General features: G+C 41.9%; 2 protein-coding genes and 28 non-coding genes across 33 annotated transcripts in view; 10 read left to right on the top strand and 20 right to left on the bottom strand.

Moving 5' to 3' along the window:
- The window catches only part of LOC133148432 (uncharacterized), a 24,805-nt gene extending 12,593 nt beyond the window's left edge, over positions 1-12,212 (bottom strand). For both annotated transcript variants that reach the window (XM_061271494.1, XM_061271495.1), the window contains exons 1-6: positions 11,906-12,212; positions 11,304-11,432; positions 10,733-10,807; positions 10,475-10,648; positions 10,242-10,399; positions 150-338 (exon numbers count right to left, since the gene is read on the bottom strand). In XM_061271494.1, the coding sequence (XP_061127478.1) occupies positions 150-338; positions 10,242-10,399; positions 10,475-10,648; positions 10,733-10,807; positions 11,304-11,432; positions 11,906-11,977 (797 nt within the window). In that variant the 5' untranslated portion in view covers positions 11,978-12,212. The remainder of the gene's footprint in view (positions 1-149; positions 339-10,241; positions 10,400-10,474; positions 10,649-10,732; positions 10,808-11,303; positions 11,433-11,905) is intronic.
- trnak-cuu (transfer RNA lysine (anticodon CUU)) lies at positions 1,132-1,204 on the top strand. Its single transcript has one exon. It is a non-coding gene; the product is annotated as a tRNA-Lys (tRNA).
- Positions 1,579-1,651, bottom strand: trnat-agu (transfer RNA threonine (anticodon AGU)). Its single transcript has one exon. It is a non-coding gene; the product is annotated as a tRNA-Thr (tRNA).
- Positions 2,025-2,097, top strand: trnar-ucg (transfer RNA arginine (anticodon UCG)). The gene has a single exon. It is a non-coding gene; the product is annotated as a tRNA-Arg (tRNA).
- Positions 2,785-2,857, bottom strand: trnam-cau (transfer RNA methionine (anticodon CAU)). Its single transcript has one exon. It is a non-coding gene; the product is annotated as a tRNA-Met (tRNA).
- Positions 3,116-3,188, top strand: trnar-ucg (transfer RNA arginine (anticodon UCG)). The gene has a single exon. It is a non-coding gene; the product is annotated as a tRNA-Arg (tRNA).
- Positions 3,922-3,994, bottom strand: trnam-cau (transfer RNA methionine (anticodon CAU)). Its single transcript has one exon. It is a non-coding gene; the product is annotated as a tRNA-Met (tRNA).
- Positions 4,217-4,289, bottom strand: trnam-cau (transfer RNA methionine (anticodon CAU)). The gene has a single exon. It is a non-coding gene; the product is annotated as a tRNA-Met (tRNA).
- trnam-cau (transfer RNA methionine (anticodon CAU)) lies at positions 4,494-4,566 on the bottom strand. Its single transcript has one exon. It is a non-coding gene; the product is annotated as a tRNA-Met (tRNA).
- Positions 5,169-5,241, top strand: trnak-cuu (transfer RNA lysine (anticodon CUU)). The gene has a single exon. It is a non-coding gene; the product is annotated as a tRNA-Lys (tRNA).
- trnat-agu (transfer RNA threonine (anticodon AGU)) lies at positions 5,615-5,687 on the bottom strand. The gene has a single exon. It is a non-coding gene; the product is annotated as a tRNA-Thr (tRNA).
- trnar-ucg (transfer RNA arginine (anticodon UCG)) lies at positions 6,061-6,133 on the top strand. Its single transcript has one exon. It is a non-coding gene; the product is annotated as a tRNA-Arg (tRNA).
- Positions 6,907-6,979, bottom strand: trnat-agu (transfer RNA threonine (anticodon AGU)). The gene has a single exon. It is a non-coding gene; the product is annotated as a tRNA-Thr (tRNA).
- On the top strand, positions 7,353-7,425 carry trnar-ucg (transfer RNA arginine (anticodon UCG)). Its single transcript has one exon. It is a non-coding gene; the product is annotated as a tRNA-Arg (tRNA).
- On the bottom strand, positions 8,224-8,296 carry trnam-cau (transfer RNA methionine (anticodon CAU)). Its single transcript has one exon. It is a non-coding gene; the product is annotated as a tRNA-Met (tRNA).
- On the bottom strand, positions 8,558-8,630 carry trnat-agu (transfer RNA threonine (anticodon AGU)). The gene has a single exon. It is a non-coding gene; the product is annotated as a tRNA-Thr (tRNA).
- Positions 9,269-9,341, top strand: trnar-ucg (transfer RNA arginine (anticodon UCG)). The gene has a single exon. It is a non-coding gene; the product is annotated as a tRNA-Arg (tRNA).
- cd40 (CD40 molecule, TNF receptor superfamily member 5) lies at positions 12,159-22,147 on the top strand. Of its 3 annotated transcripts, none has more exons than XM_061271512.1 (9): positions 12,159-12,306; positions 13,691-13,772; positions 13,941-14,063; positions 14,146-14,292; positions 14,368-14,461; positions 14,943-15,001; positions 15,414-15,509; positions 21,343-21,368; positions 21,468-22,147. In XM_061271512.1, the coding sequence occupies exons 1-9, from the start codon at positions 12,292-12,294 to the stop codon at positions 21,744-21,746; spliced, it is 921 nt and encodes a 306-aa protein (XP_061127496.1). In that variant the 5' UTR covers positions 12,159-12,291; the 3' UTR covers positions 21,747-22,147. The 3 variants fall into 3 exon arrangements, with proteins under 3 accessions (XP_061127496.1, XP_061127497.1, XP_061127492.1); XM_061271508.1 differs by lacking the exon at positions 12,159-12,306 and adding an exon at positions 13,105-13,269; XM_061271513.1 differs by lacking the exons at positions 12,159-12,306; positions 15,414-15,509 and adding an exon at positions 13,103-13,269.
- trnar-ucg (transfer RNA arginine (anticodon UCG)) lies at positions 15,757-15,829 on the bottom strand. The gene has a single exon. It is a non-coding gene; the product is annotated as a tRNA-Arg (tRNA).
- On the top strand, positions 16,201-16,273 carry trnam-cau (transfer RNA methionine (anticodon CAU)). The gene has a single exon. It is a non-coding gene; the product is annotated as a tRNA-Met (tRNA).
- On the bottom strand, positions 16,960-17,032 carry trnar-ucg (transfer RNA arginine (anticodon UCG)). Its single transcript has one exon. It is a non-coding gene; the product is annotated as a tRNA-Arg (tRNA).
- trnat-agu (transfer RNA threonine (anticodon AGU)) lies at positions 17,406-17,478 on the top strand. The gene has a single exon. It is a non-coding gene; the product is annotated as a tRNA-Thr (tRNA).
- On the bottom strand, positions 17,853-17,925 carry trnak-cuu (transfer RNA lysine (anticodon CUU)). Its single transcript has one exon. It is a non-coding gene; the product is annotated as a tRNA-Lys (tRNA).
- On the bottom strand, positions 18,299-18,371 carry trnar-ucg (transfer RNA arginine (anticodon UCG)). Its single transcript has one exon. It is a non-coding gene; the product is annotated as a tRNA-Arg (tRNA).
- Positions 18,676-18,748, bottom strand: trnar-ucg (transfer RNA arginine (anticodon UCG)). Its single transcript has one exon. It is a non-coding gene; the product is annotated as a tRNA-Arg (tRNA).
- Positions 19,053-19,125, bottom strand: trnar-ucg (transfer RNA arginine (anticodon UCG)). Its single transcript has one exon. It is a non-coding gene; the product is annotated as a tRNA-Arg (tRNA).
- On the bottom strand, positions 19,410-19,482 carry trnar-ucg (transfer RNA arginine (anticodon UCG)). The gene has a single exon. It is a non-coding gene; the product is annotated as a tRNA-Arg (tRNA).
- On the bottom strand, positions 19,767-19,839 carry trnar-ucg (transfer RNA arginine (anticodon UCG)). Its single transcript has one exon. It is a non-coding gene; the product is annotated as a tRNA-Arg (tRNA).
- trnar-ucg (transfer RNA arginine (anticodon UCG)) lies at positions 20,124-20,197 on the bottom strand. Its single transcript has one exon. It is a non-coding gene; the product is annotated as a tRNA-Arg (tRNA).
- On the bottom strand, positions 20,502-20,574 carry trnar-ucg (transfer RNA arginine (anticodon UCG)). Its single transcript has one exon. It is a non-coding gene; the product is annotated as a tRNA-Arg (tRNA).

The raw sequence follows: 22,147 nt of genomic DNA, 5'->3' as shown, positions 1-22,147 counted from the left end.
TAATGTCCTTATCCTTTGTACTATTTTGATGGAATATATTGTTGGAAGGTGCTGGAAATAATGGCACTGTCCTCAAAAATAGCATTCGCAATATCAACAATTCTTATGATTATAACTTTTATCATGTTGAGATGAAGACTTCCACTCACTGGTATTCATTTCTACGAGTGACGAGGGTAAAGGTATCGGCACGGTGACGTTTCTGGACACTGGTGTCGCCGTCCGACAGATGGATCACAATGCTTACAGGAGTCGAGGACATCAATTCGCCCTCGGCGGTGGCTCGCCGACTGAAGGGCACCAAGGTTAGTTGGCCAGGGTGCAGCTGGACCTCATATCTGGAATGACAGTGGAGCAGATCATGCAATTTTTAAGGAGCAGATAGACTGGAGTAGCGTAAATTCTGGCCATCCATCCAACAGATGCTATGCCCAAATTACTTGCCTTTATAAGGACCAGTTTTAAGTGTCATTTTCTTGTTAGGAAACTGACAAGAAACCACTTGAAACCAGAATGGCAACAGTCATGTAGATGTTATTCTTATTCTATCAACATTACGCGGTACCACACACTTCAAGGTTCTTCTTGTGCCTGAAGCAACAAAACAGCCCCAGGGCATTGTGCTCCCACCATCATGCTTCACAGTGGGAACAGTATTTTTAATGTTGAAGGTCTTCCCGTTCTTTCTCAAAACAAACGCATCATGCTGATGCCCAAACAGCTAAATGATCATATGTTACAATAACATTAGTAAAATTAGACAGTGGGTCCTTTCGGCTTTTCCCCGAAGGGGTTTCCACAGCAGCACACCCGTATTTTTTGTCCGGAGGATTTGCATGAGAAGTGTTTGGCAGAGTTTCTGAAGAGAGATCTTCTGAAATTGACAGGGCTAGGGTTTCCAACTAGGATTTCCAACTAGGGCAAAGGTTTCCAATTGGGCTTTCCAACTCGGGCTGGGGTTTCCAACTAGAGACAACATTGGACAGCTGTCACTTGTTGGGAACCTTTGAATGTTTAGTCTTATCAATTAATGTGTTTCTGAGGCCAGATTTAAAACGTGGCTGCTGGTTTTACCGAACCTAACCCATTAAAAAAAAAGGCTGAAAGAATGAAACGATTCTTTACAGGGAAGCCCGGTTAGCTCAGTCGGTAGAGCATGAGACTCTTAATCTCAGGGTCGTGGGTTCGAGCCCCACATTGGGTGGCCTTCACTTGTTGGGAACCTTTGAATGTTTGGTCTTGTCAATGAACGTGTCTCAGAGGCCACATTTAAAATGTTGCTTAACACTTTCATTGCCCAAACCTAAAAAAAAAAAACTGAAAGAATGAAACAGTTCCAAGGTCGAGAAGCCTTGCATTAAATTCGTGTGTCATTACTAGAAATGCAAATTGTCTTCACTTTTAATATCGTCTTTTAAAATATTTCACCAGTTTTTACTTGTCTGATTTGAAAATAAGTTATTTGTCAGTTTGTTTTGTAGCTTTGACTGTATATAATGAGGTGCTCATACATTTATTTGGGATGAGTCATAATGGCCCTCCGAAAGAAGCTATGACTACAATGCCTAAAGAAATGCGTGCCCCGTGTGAGGGTCGAACTCACTACCTTCAGTTTACTAGACTGACGCGCTACCGTCTGCGCCAACGGGGCTATGAATAGTGGGTTTTACAAAGATATTTTACTGTAAAATTGATTCTACCTCGCCGTTTTAATTAGACTCAACTTCACGGACAGAAAATTTTATCCTATTCTGAGCAACCTGCTATCTTCTGAAATTGACAATGATTTTACTGTGGACTATGGAAAACAGTGAGGGTCGAGCTCACAACCTTCAGATTTTGAGACTGATGCATGACCCCTTGCACTAACAAGGCTATATGTCAGTTGCATTGTAATTCTCTTACTGTAAATGGATTAATCCACAGTCTATTCTTGTCTGTAACCACTGTGAACTTAAATTGCCACTTAAGGTTGCAGTCATCAGAAGTCGTTGCCTTGTTTCACTTCGCACAGTCTTACACATGGCTATGTGGCCTAATGGATAAGGCGTCTGACTTCGGATCAGAAGATTGAGGGTTCGAGTCCCTTCATAGTCACTTTCTTGTGTCATGCTTTAGAATTCAAAAGGGTTACCAACTACAGCTAGGGTTTCCAACTAGGACGAGGGTTTCCAGCTCGGGCTGGAGTTAGGGTTAGGGCTTGTTTGGACTATATAAAAGTGTGCCCCGTGTGAGGGTCGAACTCACGACCTTCAGATTATGAGACTGACGCGCTAACGAGGCTTTGAGTATTAGGTCTTATAAAGCGTTTTTACTGTAAAATTGATTCAATCCCCAGCCATTTCCGGCAAACTGAACTTCATAGAAAGAAAAAGTTACTTTAGTCTGAGCATTCTGAAACTAGGGTTAGGGTGTCCAACTAAGATTTCCAACCGGGGCTAGGGTTTCCAACCAGGGCTAGAGTTGGAGCTCATTTGGACTATATAAAAATGCACACTGTGTGAGGGTCAAACTCACCACTTTCAAATTATGAGACTGACGCATTACCACCTGCACCAACGAGGTTATACATTTGCTGTTTTTACAATTCTTTTTTACTGTAAAACTTATTCAACCAGCGGCCATTTCCATCAGACTGAACGTCATTGAAAGAAAAAGTTACTTATGTCTGAGCATTCTCAAACTAGGGTTTCCAACTTGGCTCAGTTTGTCCAACTAAGGTTTCAAACTGGGGCTAGGGTTTCCAACAAAGGCGAGAATTAGGGTTAGGACTAAATAAAAGTATGCCCCGTGTGAGGGTCGAACTCACGACCTTCAGATTATGAGACTGACGCGCTACCGCCTGCGCTAACAAGGCTATGACCAGTGGGTTTTACAAACAGTTTTTACTGTAAAATTGATTCTACCTCACGCCATTTTAATTAGACTCAACTTCACGGACAGAAAATTTTATTCTATTAAGAGCAACCTGCTATCTTCTGAAATTGACAATGATTTTACTGTGGACTATGGAAAACAGTGCCCCGTGCGAGGGTTAGGGTTAGGGTCCGCAAAAAAATCTGATTATTGCCAACGAGGCTATGAATCATGGGTTTTACAAAGATATTTTACACATGGCTATGTGGCCTAATGGATAAGGCGTCTGACTTCGGATCAGAAGATTGAGGGTTCGAGTCCCTTCATAGTCACACTCTTGTGTCATGCTTTAGAAATCAAACTCTGATTTCTTCTTTGTTTTCAAAGTTTTCAGTGCAACGAAGTGACAAAAACCGAAAGGAAAAAATGCTTTCTCCATTGCACACTAGGGCCACGTTTCCAACTAGGGTTTCAAACTAGGATTTCCAACTAGGGCTAGGGTTTCCAACTAAGAACCATTGAACTAGGGCTAGGGTTTGCAACCAGAGCTAGGGTTTCCAACTACAGCTAGCGTTTCCAACTAGGGTTTCCAACTGGGGCTAGGGTTTCCAATTAGGGCTAGGGTTTCCAACTAAGGTTTCCAACTGGAAAATTGCAATTGCGGCGACACATTATAACAACAGACCAACTGGGGGTAAAACTAATTACCCATTAAGAAAACAGAAATAAATGAAAGACTGCTTAATGACAGAAGTCCGGTTAGCTCTGTCAGTAGAGCATGAGACTCTTCTGAATGATTTCTTGTCAGGATTGGACTCACGACCTTCAGATCATGGGTTACCGCCTGCGCTAACGAGGCCATGTACTTACAGTCTTACAATTCTATTTTGCTGTCAAATTGATTCGACCACCAGCCATTTCCATTAATCTAAACTTCACTGAAAGAAAAAGTAATCTTAGTCTGAGCAATTTACTACCTTCTGATATTAGGGTTTCCAACTGCAGCTAGGGTTTCCAATTTGGGCTAGCGTTAGGGTTAAGGCTTGTTTGTACTGTATAAAAGTGTGCCTCGTGTGAGGGTTGAACTCACGACCTTCAGATTATGAGACTGACGCGCTACCGCCTGCGCCAACGAGGCTATACACTCACCGTCTTGCAATTCTTTTTTACTGCAAAATCGATTCAATCACCAGCCATCGCGATCAAACTGAACTTCACTGAAAGAAAAAGTTATTTTAGTTTGAGCAACCTGCTACCTTCTGATACTATGGTTACCAACTGCAGCTAGGGTTTCCAACTAGGACGAGGGTTTCCAACTCAGGCTAGAGTTAGGCAGGCTTGTTTGGACTATATAAAAATGTGCCCCGTGTGAGGGTTGAACTCACAACCTTCAGATTATGAGACTGATGCGCTACCACCTGCGCTAACAAGGGTTTGAATATTGGGTTATGTACAGCGTTCTTACTGTAGAATTGATTCAATCACCAGCCATTTCCGGCAAACCGAACTTCATAGAAAGAAAAAGTTACTTTAGTCTGAGCATTCTCAAACTAGGGTTAGGGTGTCCAACTAAGATTTCCAACCGGGGCTCGGGTTTCAACAAAGGCGAGAATTAGGGTTAGGACTAAATAAAAGTGTGCCCCGTGTGAGGGTCGAACTCACAACCTTCAGATTATGAGACTGACGCGCTACCGCCTGCGCTAACAAGGCTATGACTAGGGGCTTTTACAAAGATTTTTTGCTGTAAAATTGATTCTACCTCACGCCATTTTAATTAGACTCAACTTCACGGACAGAAAATTTTATTCTATTATGAGCAACCTGCTATCTTCTGAAATTGACAATGATTTTACTATGGACTATGGAAAACAGTGCCCCGTGTGAGGGTTAGGGTTAGGGTCCGCAAAAATATTTCTGATTATTGCCAACGAGGCTATGAATCGTGGGTTTTACAAAGATATTTTACTGTAAAATTGTATCTACCTCACGCCATTTTAATTAGACTCAACTTCACGGACAGAAAATTTTATTCTATTCTGAGCAACCTGCTATCTTCTGAAATTGACAGGGCTAGGGTTTCCAACTAGGATTTCCAACTAGGGCAAAGGTTTCCAATTGGGCTTTCCAACTCGGGCTGGGGTTTCCAACTAGAGACAACATTGGACAGCTGTCACTTGTTGGGAACCTTTGAATGTTTAGTCTTATCAATTAATGTGTTTCTGAGGCCAGATTTAAAACGTGGCTGCTGGTTTTACCGAACCTAACCCATTAAAAAAAAAACCTGAAAGAATGAAACGATTCTTCACAGGGAAGCCCGGTTAGCTCAGTCGGTAGAGCATGAGACTCTTAATCTCAGGGTCGTGGGTTCGAGCCCCACATTGGGCGGCCTTCACTTGTTGGGAACCTTTGAATGTTTGGTCTTGTCAATGAACGTGTCTCAGAGGCCACGCTTAAAATGTTGCTTCCACTTTCACTGCCCAAACCGATAAAAAAAAAACTGAAAGAATGAAACCATTCCAAGGTCGAGAACCCTTGCATCAAATTCGTGTGTCATTACTAGAAAGGCAAATTGTCTTCACTTTTAATATCTTTTTTTTAAATATTTGACCAGTTTTTACTCGTCTGATTTGAAAATAAGTTATTTGTCAGTTTGTTTTGTAGCTTTGACTGTATATAATGAGGTGCTCATACATTTATTTGGGATGAGTCATAATGGCCCTCCGAAAGAAGCTATGACTACAATGCCTAAATAAATGTGTGCCCCGTGTGAGGGTCGAACTCACGACCTTCAGTTTACTAGACTGACGCGCTACCGCCTGCGCCAACGGGGCTATGAATAGTGGGTTTTACAAAGATATTTTACTGTAAAATTGATTCTACCTCGCCGTTTTAATTAGACTCAACTTCACGGACAGAAAATTTTATTCTATTCTGAGCAACCTGCTATCTTCTGAAATTGACAATGATTTTACTGTGGACTATGGAAAACAGTGAGGGTCGAGCTCACAACCTTCAGATTTTGAGACTGATGCATGACCCCTTGCACTAACAAGGCTATATGTCAGTTGCATTGTAATTCTCTTACTGTAAATGGATTAATCCACAGTCTATTCTTGTCTGTAACCACTGTGAACTTAAATTGCCACTTAAGGCTGCAGTCATCAGAAGTCGTTGCCTTGTTTCACTTCGCACTGTCTTACACATGGCTATGTGGCCTAATGGATAAGGCGTCTGACTTCGGATCAGAAGATTGAGGGTTCGAGTCCCTTCATAGTCACATTCTTGTGTCCTGCTTTAGAAATCAAAAGGGTTACCAACTGCAGCTAGGATTTCCAACTAGGACGAGGGTTTCCAACTCGGGCTAGAGTTAGGGTTAGGGCTTCTTTGGACTATATAAAAGTGTGCCCCGTGTGACAGTCGAACTCACGACCTTCACATTATGAGACTGACGCGCTAACGAGGCTTTGAGTATTAGGTCTTATAAAGCGTTTTTACTGTCAAATTGATTCAATCACCAGCCATTTCCGGCAAACTGAACTTCATAGAAAGAAAAAGTTACTTTAGTCTGAGCATTCTGAAACTAGGGTTAGGGTGTCCAACTAAGATTTCCAACCGGGGCTAGGGTTTCCAACCAGGGCTAGAGTTGGAGCTCATTTGGACTATATAAAAATGCACACTGTGTGAGGGTCAAACTCACCACTTTCAAATTATGAGACTGACGCATTACCACCTGCACCAACGAGGTTATACATTTGCTGTCTTACAATTCTTTTTTACTGTAAAACTGATTCAACCAGCGGCCATTTCCATCAGACTGAACGTCATTGAAAGAAAAAGTTACTTATGTCTGAGCATTCTCAAACTAGGGTTTCTAACTTGACTTTTTTTAAAATATTTCACCAGTTTTTACTCGTCTGATATGAAAATAAGTTATTTGTCAGTTTGTTTTGTAGCTTTGACTGTATATAATGAGGTGCTAATACATTTATTTGGGATGAGTCATAATGGCCCTCCGAAAGAAGCTATGACTACAATGCCTAAATAAATGTGTGCCCCGTGTGAGGGTCGAACTCACGACCTTCAGTTTACTAGACTGACGCGCTACCGCCTGCGCCAACGAGGCTATGTATAGTGGGTTTTACAAAGATATTTTACTGTAAAATTGATTCTACCTCGCCGTTTTAATTAGACTCAACTTCACGGACAGAAAATTTTATTCTATTCTGAGCAACCTGCTATCTTCTGAAATTGACAATGATTTTACTGTGGACTATGGAAAACAGTGAGGGTCGAGCTCACAACCTTCAGATTTTGAGACTGATGCATGACCCCTTACACTAACAAGGCTATATGTCAGTTGCATTGTAATTCTCTTACAGTAAATGGATTAATCCACAGTCTATTCTTGTCTGTAACCACTGTGAACTTAAATTGCCACTTAAGGCTGCAGTCATCAGAAGTCGTTGCCTTGTTTCACTTCGCACTGTCTTACACATGGCTATGTGGCCTAATGGATAAGGCGTCTGACTTCGGATCAGAAGATTGAGGGTTCGAGTCCCTTCATAGTCACTTTCTTGTGTCATGCTTTAGAAATCAAAAGGGTTACCAACTGCAGCTAGGGTTTCCAACTAGGACGAGGGTTTCCAACTCGGGCTAGGGTTAGGGCTTGTTTGGACTATATAAAAGTGTACCCCGTGTGAGGGTCGAACTCACGACCTTCAGATTATGCGACTGATGCACTAACGAGGCTTTGAGTATTAGGATTTATAAAGCGTTTTTACTGTCAAATTTATTCAATCACCAGCCATTTCCGGCAAACTGAACTTCATAGAAAGAAAAAGTTACTTTAGTCCAGTGCTTCTCAAATAGTGGGGCGCTTCCTGGGGGGGCGCGTGTGACCCTGGGGAACAGGCTTTTTTTTTGGCAGTACTAGAATAAAGTGTAATTGCGCGAGAAGCACTGCTTTAGTCTGAGCATTCTGAAACTAGGGTTAGGGTGTCCAACTAAGATTTCCAACCGGGGCTAGGATTTCCAACCAGGGCTAGAGTTAGAGCTCATTTGGACTATATAAAAATGCACACTGTGTGAGGGTCAAACTCACCACTTTCATATTATGAGACTGACGCATTACCACCTGCACCAACGAGGTTATACATTTGCTGTCTTACAATTCTTTTTTACTGTAAAACTTATTCAACCACCGGCCATTTCCATCAAACTGAACGTCATTGAAAGAAAAAGTTACTTATGTCTGAGCATTCTCAAACTAGGGTTTCCAACTTGGCTCAGTTTGTCCAACTAAGGTTTCAAACTGGGGCTAGGGTTTCCAACAAAGGCGAGAATTAGGGTTAGGACTAAATAAAAGTGTGCCCTGTGTGAGGGTCGAACTCACGACCTTCAGATTATGAGACTGACGCGCTACCACCTGCGCCAACGAGGCTATACACTTCCTGTCAGAATGTGAAAATGAACTGATCTTTTCCCTCAGGTGTGTTTAACGGGTAACTTGGATGACTCATCCCGAGGATTGGTGTTCGACACCCCTGGAAGCTAGGGTTAGGGTTTCAAACAACTCGTCTGAGTTATTTGTCAGTTTGTTTTGTAGCTTTGACTGTATATAATGTGAGGTGCTCATACATTCATTTGGGTTGACAGTCATAATGGCCCTCCGAAAGAAGACGACAGCGCCTAAATAAAAGTATGCCCCGTGTGAGGGTCGAACTCACGACCTTCAGTTTACTAGACTGACGCGCTACCACCTGCGCTAACGAGGCCACGAATAGTGGGTTTTACAAAGATATTTTACTGTAAAACTGATTCTACCTCCCATTTTAATTAGACTCAACTTCATCAATCCATCCATCCATCCATTTTCTGAACCGCTTAGTCCCCACGTGGGTCGCGGGAGTGCTATCCCAGCCGTCATCGGGCAGTAGGCGGGGGACACCCTGAACCGGTTGCCAGCCCATCGCAGGGCACACAGAGACAAACAACCAATCGCACTCGCACTCATACCTAGGGACAATTTGGAGTCTTCAGTCGGCCTACCAAGCATGCTTTTGGGATGTGGGAAGAAACCGGAGTACCCGGAGAAAACCCACGCGGGCCCGGGGAGAACATGCAAACTCCACACAGGGAGGGCCGGAGGTGGAATCGACAATGATTTTACTGTGGACTATGGAAAACAGCGCCCCGTGTGAGAGTCGAGCTCACAACCTTCAGATTTTGAGACTGATGCTCGACCACTTGCAGTAACAAGGCTATATGTCAGTTGGATTACAATTATCCTTTACTGTAAATGGATTAATCAACAGGCCATTTATGTCTGTAACCACTGTGAACTTCACTTGCCACTAAAGGCTGCAATCATCAGAAGGTGTTGCCCTGTTTCACTTGGTACAGTCTTGCACATGGCAATGTGGCCTAATGGATAAGGCGTCTGACTTCGGATCAGAAGATTGAGGGTTCGAGTCCCTTCATAGTCAATTTAATGCGTCATACTTTAGAAATCAAAATACTTCAGTCTGAACCAACTGTCAATGGAAAGGATTTTGTGTTCTGAATTCTTTTTTGTTGTGCTGACTCCCCCCCAACCTCCGTTTTCAGTGCAACAAAGTGACAAAAACCAAAAGAAAAAATGCTTTCTCTACTGCACACTAGGGCCAGCGTTTCCAACGAGGGTTTCCAACTAGGGCTAGGGTTTCCAACTCAGGGTAGGATTTCAAACTAGGGTTTCCAACTGAGGCACGGGTTTCCAACTAAGGTTTCCAACTCAGTTAGGGTTTCCAACTAGGTCTAGGGTTTCCAACTAGGGCAGTGGTTCTTAACCTGGGTTCGATCGAACCCTAGGGGATTGTAAGTCAGTGTCAGGGGTTCGACAGAGCCTCCACTGCGGAGGTCCAAACACACCTGATATATTGTGTAAATTCATGATGACGCAAATCTTAACTGGTCTTGCAAAGGCAACTGCAGAAGCCACACTTCTAGTATTTGCAGGTATGTCATTTGTTGTGAGTTCATGCATTGTGTTGGTTTTGTTATTTGAAAGAGGTAATGTTCATACATGGTTCATTCTGTGTACCAGTAAAAAACATCTGTCTTGAATTTGAGAAAAAAAATATTCTATTTTTCACCAAAGACGAGTTCGCTGAATGCGCATATGAAACTGTTAGGGTTCGGTAACTTCAACAAGGTTAAGAACCACTGGTCTAAGGTCTGGTCTGCTTTCTGTCAAAGACTGTCATGTGCGCCGGGGAAGTGGAATAGAAAATGGGCTCCACCTGTTGAAACACTCAGAAAGGTGCAACACGGTCTGCCAAATTCCAAAACACAGTAAACTACTAAAGCTGAAGGGAAGTAAATGACTTAGAAGAGAATGTTTGTACTTGACCCATCGGAAAGAAGCCAGTCCGCCTCTGTGCAGCATAAGGACACTTTCCCGGAGGGTTTGGGGTGCTTGAGGTTGCTGCTGTGCCCCTGCACTGCCCCCCTCAGCATGACTGTAGATGTTTCTATAAATGATCTGGTTAACAAGCTGCATTATCTGGAGTGAAAGAAGCACAGATGTTGATGGAGTCAAAGCAAATCTAGTTTGTAGTTTGAAATGTCAAAATTCAACCTTGTGCTTATCGTCCACTGAAGTAGCCTCCAGTTCGTAATCATTGTGGCCTTTGAATGAAATAGAGAATCTGGAACCGACGCCATCATCACAACTCTTGACCATAACAAAGGGAAGTTGGCGCTTGATGATGCCTTTCTCAATCGTGCACAGCATTTTGGTGGTGAAATCCATCTGCATAGATAGACAGATTTATTTTTTCCATAGATAGATGGATAGAGGGGAAGGTGGGTAGGTAGGTAGCTAGGTAGGTGATACCTGAAGAACGCGCTTCTTCCATCTGTAGCGTCCATGCTTGTGCACGCTAAAGTTGTACTGTGAAGGAAGCTCCTCCTGTGTTGAAAACCACAGCATAAGAAATATTGAAGACATAAAAGAACAAATTAATAGACGACAAAATAGTATTACCATTTAGTAACTAAGTCAATTTTATACTTGTTTCCTGTCTGAACAAATGAACTACAAAATTGATTGGGCAAATTGAACAAATTAATCATCACTGGCTCATGACTGTGTGTGTCACATTTTAAGGCAATAAAAATGTTTTGTAATGCAAATTACTGTATGAATGAGACTACTAAGCGAGTATTTGTTGACAGATTTTTGTTGAATGATTCCAGCTCAGCGTGTCAATGTGAGTGAGAATTCTTGATGTTTATAGTATGAGCCCATGCTCACCTATGAAAATGAATGGATGGACTAAAATGATTGTAAATACATCACCATCTTTCTGTGAGCAATAAAGTTGTCACAGTATGATAGCATCATAACTTTAGGTCGGCACAAAGACAGTAAGATTCGGATGTTCTCTCAATCGAAATGTTCTGACCTCGTCAGGGGAACTCTGCAGTTTGGTTAACCGGTCCCGGTCTTTCCTGGCCAGTTCCAGAGCGTCGTCGATGGACAACTCTCCAGTTTTCACTTTATGCATGATGCTCAGCTGCATTTCGTTGCTAAGCTGAAAACACAGCACATCGCAACACTCTTATTTCAAGTTTTGACTTTTGTCATCACGAAGTTTCTGTTTGTTTCCAAATTAAACTTTCAATATTGTTGCTACGTTCATTGGCATTTTCATCAAGTATTACCTTCTAATATGTCTAACAGGCATGTCTTTCGAATAAAATCCACACATGAGGATAGCATGCAATCGCCAAGCAGAGAGTACTCGATGCGAGATTCAAACCATGAACCTCAGAACTGTGAAGCAGCCACGCTAACCGCTAGATCACAGATCTTTGAAAGAGGAAACACTACTGTAGATATAAGCTTGCCCATGAGAGTCTTTGCACAAGTTACAAGGAAGTAATACAGTTTCAGATCCTTCCAAAAGGTAAATAAGAGTCCACATTCTGTGTTACGACATATTAGACTTTGGACGAGTATCTGCTTTTAACACAATCTCTCTTGTACTGATTGGCGTTCTCTTACCTGTGGCAAGTCCTCAATAAATCTCTCCATTGTGGACACATTGTCCTTCTTCTTTGCTCCTAAACTCGGCATTCTTGGAGTTAGCCTTCAAATCCAGCACCCTTCCAAACTCCACTGGACTTGTTTTGTTCTATTCTTGCACTGACCTGCTCCTCAAAAAGAAAAAATCCAACCGTTGTTATCATATTCTGTCTGTGGCAGTTCCCCACCCACTTTCACCTCAGGTTCCACTTCTTGTAGGTATGCCAGGCCCCGCCTGACTATATAGGCCCTGCCTCTTGCCCCACCTTGCAGCTTTCACCTCAGGCTATTCATTCGGGTGGGAAATGTGCCCTCATAAGGAAGTTTAAAATGAGGAAGAGGGAGAAAGGGGACACTAGAAACTAATGCTACATTGCAAGGTACGTATAACAACTGACAGCTTTTCACTTTCACACCATCAAAACACGACAGAAAGAGCAACCAGTTTGGTCACATACCTAGATAACACAATTTGTTCTCTTTTTTTTTTCTAACTGTGTGCGTGCATGTTAGCAACAGGAGTACCCACCAAATCTACCAGATGGCCCAATTGTTACCCTTTGAAACTTTCATGGGAAATAGTTTCATGGGGGAAATAGTAGTGTAGTACTTAATGAACTGCACAGGCTATGTTTTAGGTCATAATTGAACATTGAACATGTAAAGCTTAAAAAGTAATACATAATAGTAATGGATGACTTGAATGACAAACTATCATAATCGTCCACAAATTATTGTGTTATCTATAATTAATTCTATTAAAATTAATTAATCCTGATGAGCTAGAATGCAAAATATCCAGCTATCAATTTTCTAAACCACTTGATTAGTTAATGCATTGATTTTTAAGCATTTTTTGGAAGGAAGACATCAACTAATGCAAGGAATTACTGCCATTTTCATATTGATAACTGAACAGGCTGTGTCGGGCACGTGGGCCATAAAAATCGCCCACCTTTGGATATGGTAGATATTGTATCGATCCCAACAGAAATTCCTAAAAATAACTTTCATAATACAATTTGAAGCTTGCTTTTGATGATGGTGACACTGGAGTCATGCTACTTCGAACGTGGATGCTCCTTCTTTGGGGAAGGGCAAAGAAAAAGACTTTGAGGGAAAATGATTTAAAGGCATGGTTTCACAACATGCACAACACTAGGAAAGTGACTCCACCCCCTTGCCATTGCCTCCTCCCCCTCGGTAAAAGGAGTCAGACTACCGACGAGTTGTACTGATCTCCGAGTGGCAGAAAGAGACGAGCCACGCATCCCGTCGGAGAATTCTCCACATTGACAATTATCATGGTTCTAAAAATAATGCCGATTCTGTGGGCAGCTGTGGTGAGTACTCGTCAACACCTCTTGAAATGCGATTTCAAAACAACATACGTACTTTCGCTTTCACTTTCGTTTTGACCGCATGTGTTGGCCGGGGGGGGGGGGGGGGGGGTGGTCTGTCAAAACGAAAGTGAAACCATTTGTTTTATCGGTTGTTGACCTCCTAAAAGGAACTTGATGAAGTCTGAATTTGCTCTAATGCATTAAAAAATAAAACGTTGTAATTACAGTAATGTTTAATGTTCATTCACATCTATGCCACAAATATAAAACAATCAAATGAAAAACAATAACAGGGCGTTCCTTTTTTGCTCTGCTTATTATAAACTAGTTCAAAACCTTTGTTTCTTTGCAACCTGTAATTCCACGCAACTGACCCTTTCCTTAATGATGGGACAATGAAGACTTGCGTTTTGTTTTCCAGGTAATTATTGCACCTCAGCCTCTGTGTGACCCCTTGACTCAGTACGGACTTAATGGAAAGTGTTGCCAAATGTGTCCTCCAGGTAAAGTAAAAATGTCTACATAGTACATAAAACATGTAAAAGACGGCACTACTGCTAATCAACAATGTTCATTCAGCAGCAAGAAAGTCAAGAAGCAAATAACCGAAACCTTGAAATTATCTTTAACATGACTGAGGCCACTTTTTTATAACATAAACATGATTTCAGGCACTAGCATGTCTGACTTGGGCACATGCACAACTCCTCAGTGCCTCCAATGTGACGAGGACGAGTATCAAGACACATACACGACGGACACAAAGTGTAAACGTCAGCCGTACTGCGACCCAAGTGAGACAACTTCCCCACCCATCCATCACAGCCTGATTTGTTCAACGGTGCTGAATTTCGGTGTGTTTTTTTTCTCTTCCAGACAAAAACTTTCAGATTTCGGTGCAGACGAGCAAAACCCAGAAAAACACCTGCACGTGTAAACTTGGATCCCATTGTTCCAGTAAAGCGTGTTTCACCTGTGTACCTCACAGGCGTTGTGAGCCCGGATGGGGGGTGCTATTTAAAGGTGTGGCATTTTGAAGTATACACAACACACTAATTTCCCCTTGTCATTTCATGAAAAATGTCCTTTCTGTTGCAGGAAACCATACTCATGACACGGTGTGCCATAAATGTCCTGATGGCACATTCTCCAGCCAGACCTCATGGGACAGCGAATGTTGGATATGGACCAAGTCAGTGCATTTCAAGTTTCATTAAACATATGTATCCACTTTTCTTTTACTTTAAAAGATGTCCACAGCAAAATGTCTTATTACAATAAGCATAAGCAACAACGCTGAGCATAGACTTCAGATGTTTTCCATGTTACTTTAATTTATTAAACACGGTAAAAACAAAACCAACAATCAATCAAGCATTTCTACACTGTTTAAATAATGCAGTTATTTTGAAAAGCTTCTACTGCTTAAGGAAAAGTTTAGTGGTAGTGGCAGTCACCATCACTCACGTCCCACCACTTTTTCCTCTTCTTCTAAAGCTGTCCGCAACCACTGCCTCTCTAGTTCATAGCTTCACATGTGTTCATATAAAAGTACAGTCCAGTTATGTGGAGCTCATAGCTCGACGTGTTCATATAAAAGTACAGTCCAGTTATGTTTTGTTCATCTGTTATTTAAAATGGACTGATCTCATGAAACGCAACCTTCTCTGCAGGTGCGAGAGCGGTTATGTGATCATGCAAAGCGGATCGGCCCAATCTGATGTTGTGTGTGGTAAGTTATGTGTGCAGACCGGACGTGAGGCTTCCTCACACACAATGTTTAGCTCTGCTTCAAAATGAAGCTTGTCATCTTTCTGTGGTAACTGTGATTTCTTCTGTGGCTCATTACCTGACACCTACCCACAGTTTGCGCTATATTTGTCTCCCTAGACTCAATATATGTGTGTGTTTGTGTGTGTGCGCGTGTGTGTATATATATAAACAGTGATCTCCAAGTACCACCATCATGTGTGTTTTTTTAACAACGATTACTTCTCGAACATTCCTTGAAAATAATACGCCATCACCAGTGAGCTGTTTTAGAACAGGCCTGTTGGCTACTCATGTGGTTGTGGGGGGCTGCCTTTCGCCTGCTTGATGGTGTTTAACGGTTTAAATGCTAATGCAAACTTACTGTGTTGCAGAGAAGAACCAGCGGACACACATAGTCATCGCCTGTCTTTTGGTACCTTTGATCGGGATTATGCTATTGGCTGTAATGAAGATTTGGCACACAAAACGTACGTGTATTCCCGAATTGTTAAAGCAGTGCTTTCACGGCTCCTCAGTTTAACATTGTTTTAATGATCAACACATCTGCAACAGAGAAAACTTTTTTCTTTTGGTTTTTATTGCACTGAAAACTGACATTGGGGGGAGTCAGCACGACAAAAAAGAAATCAGAACCCAAAATCCTTTCCATTTAAGAATTGGTTCAGACTAAAGTAAAGCTTTTGATTTCTAAAAAAAAAGCATGACACATTAAATTGACTATGAAGGGACTCGAACCCTCAATCTTCTGATCCGAAGTCAGACGCCTTATCCATTAGGCCACATAGCCATGTGCAAGACTGCACCAAGTGAAACAGGGCAAAGCCTTCTGATGACTGCAGGCTTAAGTGGCAAGTGAAGTTCACAGAGGTTACAGGCAGCCTGTGGATTCATCCATTTACAGTAAAGGAGAATTGCAATGCAATTGACATATAGCCTTTTTAGTGCAAGGGGTCATGCATCAGTCTCAAAATCTGAAGGTTGTGAGCTCGACCCTCACTGTTTTCCATACTCCACAGTAAAATCATTGTCAATTCCAGAAGATAGCAGGTTGCTCAGAATAGAATAAAGTTTTCTGTCCGTGAAGTTGAGTGTAATTAAAATGGCTGGAGGTAGAATCAATTTTACAGTAAAATATCTTTGTAAAACCCACTATTCATAGCCTTGTTAGCGCAGGTGGTAGCGCGTCAGTCTCATAATCTGAAGGTCGTGAGTTCGACCCTCACACAGGGCACACTTTTATTTAGTCCTAACCTTAATTCTCGCCTTTGTTGGAAACCCTAGCCCCAGTTTGAAACCTTAGTTGGACAAACTGAGCCAAGTTGGAAACCCTAGTTTGAGAATGCTCAGACATAAGTAACTTTTTCTTTCAATGACGTTCAGCCTGATGGAAATGGCCGGTGGTTGAATAAGTTTTACAGTAAAAAAGAATTGTAAGACAGCAAATGTATAACCTCGTTGGTGCAGGTGGTAATGCGTCAGTCTCATAATATGAAAGTGGTGAGTTTGACCCTCACACAGTGTGCATTTTTATATAGTCCAAATGAGCTCTAACTCTAGCCCTGGTTGGAAACCCTAGCCCCGGTTGGAAATCTTAGTTGGACACCCTAACCCTAGTTTCAGAATGCTCAGACTAAAGTAACTTTTTCTTTCTATGAAGTTCAGTTTGCCGGAAATGGCTGGTGATTGAATCAATTTGACAGTAAAAATGCTTTATAAGACCTAATACGCAAAGCCTCGTTAGCGCGTCAGTCTCATAATCTGAAGGTCGTGAGTTCGACTCTCACACGGGGCACACTTTTATATAGTCCAAAGAAGCACTAACCCTAACTCTAGCCCGAGTTGGAAACCCTCGTCCTAATTGGAAATCCTAGCTGCAGTTGGTAACCCTTTTGATTTCTAAAGCAGGACACAAGAATGTGACTATGAAGGGACTCGAACCCTCAATCTTCTGATCCGAAGTCAGACGCCTTATCCATTAGGCCACATAGCCATGTGTAAAACAGTGCGAAGTGAAACAAGGCAACGACTCCTGATGACTGCAGCCTTAAGTGGCAATTTAAATTCACAGTGGTTACAGACAAGAATAGACTGTGGATTAATCCATTTACAGTAAGAGAATTACAATGCAACTGACATATAGCCTTGTTAGTGCAAGGGGTCATGCATCAGTCTCAAAATCTGAAGGTTGTGAGCTCGACCCTCACTGTTTTCCATAGTCCACAGTAAAATCATTGTCAATTTCAGAAGATAGCAGGTTGCTCAGAATAGAATAAAATTTTCTGTCCGTGAAGTTGAGTCTAATTAAAACGGCAAGGTAGAATCAATTTTACAGTAAAATATCTTTGTAAAACCGACTATTCATAGCCCCGTTGGCGCAGGCGGTAGCGCGTCAGTCTAGTAAACTGAAGGTCGTGAGTTCGACCCTCACACGGGGCACACATTTATTTAGGCATTGTAGTCATAGCTTCTTTCGAAGGGCCATTAAGACTCATCCCAAATAAATGTATGAGCACCCCATTATATACAGTCAAAGCTACAAAACAAACTGACAAATAACTTATTTTCAAATCAGACGAGTAAAAACTGGTGAAATATTTTAAAAAAAAGATATTAAAAGTGAAGACAATTTGCATTTCTAGTAATGACACACGAATTTGATGCAAGGCTTCTCGACCTTGGAATGGTTTCATTCTTTCAGGGTTTTTTTTATGGGTTTGGGCAATGAAAGTGGAAGCAACATTTTAAGTGTGGCCTCTGAGAAACGTTCATTGACAAGACCAAACATTCAAAGGTTCCCAACAAGTGAAGGGCGCCCAATGTGGGGCTCGAACCCACGACCCTGAGATTAAGAGTCTCATGCTCTACCGACTGAGCTAACCGGGCTTCCATGTGATGAATTGTTTCATTCTTTCAGGCTTTTCTTTTAATGGGTTAGGTTCGGTAAAACCAGCAGCCACGTTTTAAATCTGGCCTCAGAAACACATTAATTGATAAGACTAAACATTCAAAGGTTCCCAACAAGTGACAGCTGTCCAATGTTGTCTCTAGTTGGAAACCCCAGCCCGAGTTGGAAAGCCCAATTGGAAACCTTTGCCCTAGTTGGAAATCCTTGTTTGAAACCTTAGTTGGAAACGCTGGCCCTAGTGTGCAATGGAGAAAGCATTATCTCTTTTGGTTTTTGTCACTTCGTTGCACTGAAAACTTTGAAAACAAAGAAGAAGTCAGAGTTTGATTTCTAAAGCATGACACAAGGAAGTGACTGTGAAGGGACTCTAACCCTCAATCTTCTGATCCGAAGTCAGACGCCTTATCCATTAGGCCACATAGCCATGTGTAAAACTATACCAAGTGAAACAAGGCAACGACTTCTGATGACTGCAGCCTTTAATGACAATTTAAGTTCACAGTGGTTACAGACAAACCCCAGCTCGAGTTGGAAAGCCCAATTGGAAACCTTTGCCCCAGTTGGAAATCCTAGTTTGAAACCCAAGTTGGAAACGCTGGCCCTAGTGTGCAATATAGAAAGCATTTTTACTTTTGTTTTTTGTCACTTCGTTGCACTGAAAACTGACATTGGGTCAGCACAACAAAAAAGAAGTCAGAGATTGATTTCTACAGCATGACACAAGGAAATGACTATGAAGGGACTCGAACCCTCAATCTTCTGATCCGAAGTCAGACGCCTTATCCATTAGGCCACATAGCCATGTAAAAGACTATACCAAGTGAAACAAGGCAACGACTTCTGATGACTGCAGCCTTTAGTAGCAATTTAAGTTCACAGTGGTTACAGACAAACCCCAGCCCGAGTTGGAAAGCCCAATTGGAATCCTTTGCCCCAGTTGGAAATCCTAGTTTGAAACCCAAGTTGGAAACGCTGGCCCTAGTGTGCAATAGAGAAAGCATTTTTTCTTTTGGTTTTTGTCACTCCGTTGCACTGAAAACTGACATTGGGTCAGCACAACAAAAAAGAAGTCAATGTTTGATTTCTAAAGCATGACACAAGGAAGTGACTATGAAGGGACTCGAACCCTCAATCTTCTGATCCGAAGTCAGACGCCTTATCCATTAGGCCACATAGCCATGTGTAAAACTGTACGAAGTGAAACAAGGCAACAACTTCTGATGACTGCAGCCTTTAATAGCAATTTAAGTTCACAGTGGTTACAGACAAACCCCAGCCCGAGTTGGAAAGCCCAATTGGAAACCTTTGCCCTCGTTGGAAATCCTAGTTTGAAACCTTAGTTGGAAACGCTGGCCCTAGTGTGCAATGGAGAAAGCATTATTTCTTTTGGTTTTTGTCACTTCGTTGCACTGAAAACTTTGAAAACAAAGAAGTTTGAATTCTAAAGCATGACACAAGGAAGTGACTATGAAGGGACTTGAACCCTCAATCTTCTGATCCGAAGTCAGACGCCTTATCCATTAGGCCACATAGCCATATGTAAGACTGTATCAAGTGAAACAAGGCAACGACTTCTGATGACTGCAGCCTTTAACGACAATTTAAGTTCACAGTGGTTACAGACAAACCCCAGCCCGAGTTGGAAAGCCCAATTGGAAACCTTTGCCCTAGTTGGAAATCCTAGTTTGAAACCTTAGTTGGAAACGCTGGCCCTAGTGTGCAATGGAGAAAGCATTGTTTCTTTTGCTTTTTGTCACTTCGTTGCACTGAAAACTTTGAAAACAAAGAAGTTTGAATTCTAAAGCATGACACAAGGAAGTGACTATGAAGGGACTCGAACCCTCAATCTTCTGATCCGAAGTCAGACGCCTTATCCATTAGGCCACATAGCCATATGTAAGACTGTACCAAGTGAAACAAGGCAACGACTTCTGATGACTGCAGCCTTTAATGACAATTTAAGTTCACAGTGGTTACAGACAAACCCCAGCCCGAGTTGGAAAGCCCAATTGGAAACCTTTGCCCTAGTTGGAAATCCTAGTTTGAAACCTTAGTTGGAAACGCTGGCCCTAGTGTGCAATGGAGAAAGCATTATTTCTTTTGGTTTTTGTCACTTCGTTGCACTGAAAACTTTGAAAACAAAGAAGTTCGAATTCTAAAGCATTACACAAGAAAGTGACTATGAAGGGACTTGAACGCCTCAATCTTCTGATCCGAAGTCAGACGCCTTATCCATTAGGCCACATAGCCATATGTAAGACTGTACCAAGTGAAACAAGGCAACGACTTCTGATGACTGCAGCCTTTAATGACAATTTAAGTTCACAGTGGTTACAGACAAACCCCAGCTCGAGTTGGAAAGCCCAATTGGAAACCTTTGCCCCAGTTGGAAATCCTAGTTTGAAACCCAAGTTGGAAACGCTGGCCCTAGTGTGCAATAGAGAAAGCATTTTTTCTTTTGTTTTTTGTCACTTCGTTGCACTGAAAACTGACATTGGGTCAGCACAACAAAAAAGAAGTCAAAGTTTGATTTGTATAGCATGACACAAAGAAATGACTACGAAGGGACTCGAACCCTCAATCTTCTGATCCGAAGTCAGACGCCTTATCCATTAGGCCACATAGCCATGTATAAGACTCTACCAAGTAAAACATAGCCATGACTCTGATGACTGCAGCCTTTAGTGGCAAGTTCACAGTTGATTCAAACATGGCAGTAAAAGAGAATAGTACTGCCATTGACGTGTAGCCTTGATAGTGCAAGTTGTTGTGCGTCAGTCTCATAATTCAAAGTTTGTGAGCTCGACCCACACAAGGGGCACGGTTTTCCATAGTCCGCAGTAAAATAATTGTCAATTTCAGAAGAAAGCTGGTCACTCAGAATAAAAGGAAGTTTTCTTTCCGTGAAGTTGAGTCTGATGCAAATGAACGGCAGTTGAATCAATTCTACAGTAAAATAGCTATGTAAAACCAACTACTCTCTTACACTCTTATTTAGTTCGAGCCCTAGTTGGAAACCCTAGCCCCAGTTGGAAACCTTAGTTGGACAAAGATGAAAACAGCACACAAACAGCTTACCTATATTTTCCTCTTTCAATTTGATGATACACTAGACTTGAAGACAGTGTTTAGATCTGAAATCTTATCCATTAGGGCACATAGCCATACAGGAAATTCTGACAAGTGATAACAGTGCAATGATTTTTGAGCATCTACAGTTAATCTACAGCCTGGATTCAAGTGAAGTTGACTGACTTTGGATCAGAAGATTAAGAGGTTCAAGTCCCTTCATTGTCAATTTCTAACATTCAATAATTGTTTTTGTTTTGTTTCTGCATTACACAATACATGTCCTTCACATTGTGACACATTCTCCCATTATCTGTCTGTGTTAGGTAGACAAAAAGATTTCAAAGGAAAGGTAAGTATTGTTGTGTTGTATTGTGTGTTGTCATTACTTGTCTCTATGGCAGACATTTTTCCTCTTGCTGAGTTAAGATGAGATAACAATCTTCTCCAGGGCTGCAATGAGGCGTGCGTGCAGCATGACAAAGAGGTGTTACTAATCCCTAACGGCATCCATGAAGCGCCCATGTCGCCTGGAGTGCAGGTGTCGCTGGCAGACAGCAGCAGCGCGGGGGAACCCGAAGAGAACGAGGACGGTCCCGGTCTACCGGTCCTGGGAGATGTACTCTTAAGCGATAAAGGCAATTTCGTGACGCAGGAGAACGGAAAAGCGGAAGTGCTATCCCGTCAAGAATCACAAAGCAGGACTGAGACCAGTGGATTGTCTATTTGAGATCTTTGCTGAATGGCGGTTACTTGTTTCTGCACATGCTTGACAGACACCTATGTCACCTTTATCTATCAAATGCATTCACTCCCAGATTGCATCACACTCTTTCAGAGCTAAAATCAAAGATGTGGAGTTTAATGCCTGACATGAGTGTGTGGACTCATAGTTTAACACAGTTTTACACTTTGCAGACTGAACTAATTATCTGTCAACAGGATTGTGAAATATTTGATGCAATATCCTGTTTTCAGTTGTTAAAGGCAAAGGTGAGAAAAACTTATTTGCTAATTTTGCAGAGTCTCTAATTTATTTGTTCACTTTTGTGAGAGTTACATGTGGTAAAGTGTTATCTTGTGTGTTAGTCTTGGTGCTGAACTCTACAATAAATGTTGTGTTTATCTGTA

This window comes from Syngnathus typhle, linkage group LG2 (genome assembly GCF_033458585.1).
Source record: "Syngnathus typhle isolate RoL2023-S1 ecotype Sweden linkage group LG2, RoL_Styp_1.0, whole genome shotgun sequence".
Lineage (NCBI taxonomy): Eukaryota > Metazoa > Chordata > Actinopteri > Syngnathiformes > Syngnathidae > Syngnathus > Syngnathus typhle.
Note: the sequence above shows the minus strand (reverse complement) of the source record. Positions and strands in the feature narration are given on the sequence as shown.

Coding starts and splice junctions, on each gene's coding strand:
- cd40 (XM_061271508.1), top strand. CDS start 13,231: ATGGTTCTAAAAATAATGCCGATTCTGTGGGCAGCTGTG. Junction 14,293..14,367: donor ATGGGGGGTGCTATTTAAAG/GTGTGGCATTTT, acceptor TTTCTGTTGCAG/GAAACCATACTCATGACACG. Junction 15,002..15,413: donor CCAATCTGATGTTGTGTGTG/GTAAGTTATGTG, acceptor ACTGTGTTGCAG/AGAAGAACCAGCGGACACAC.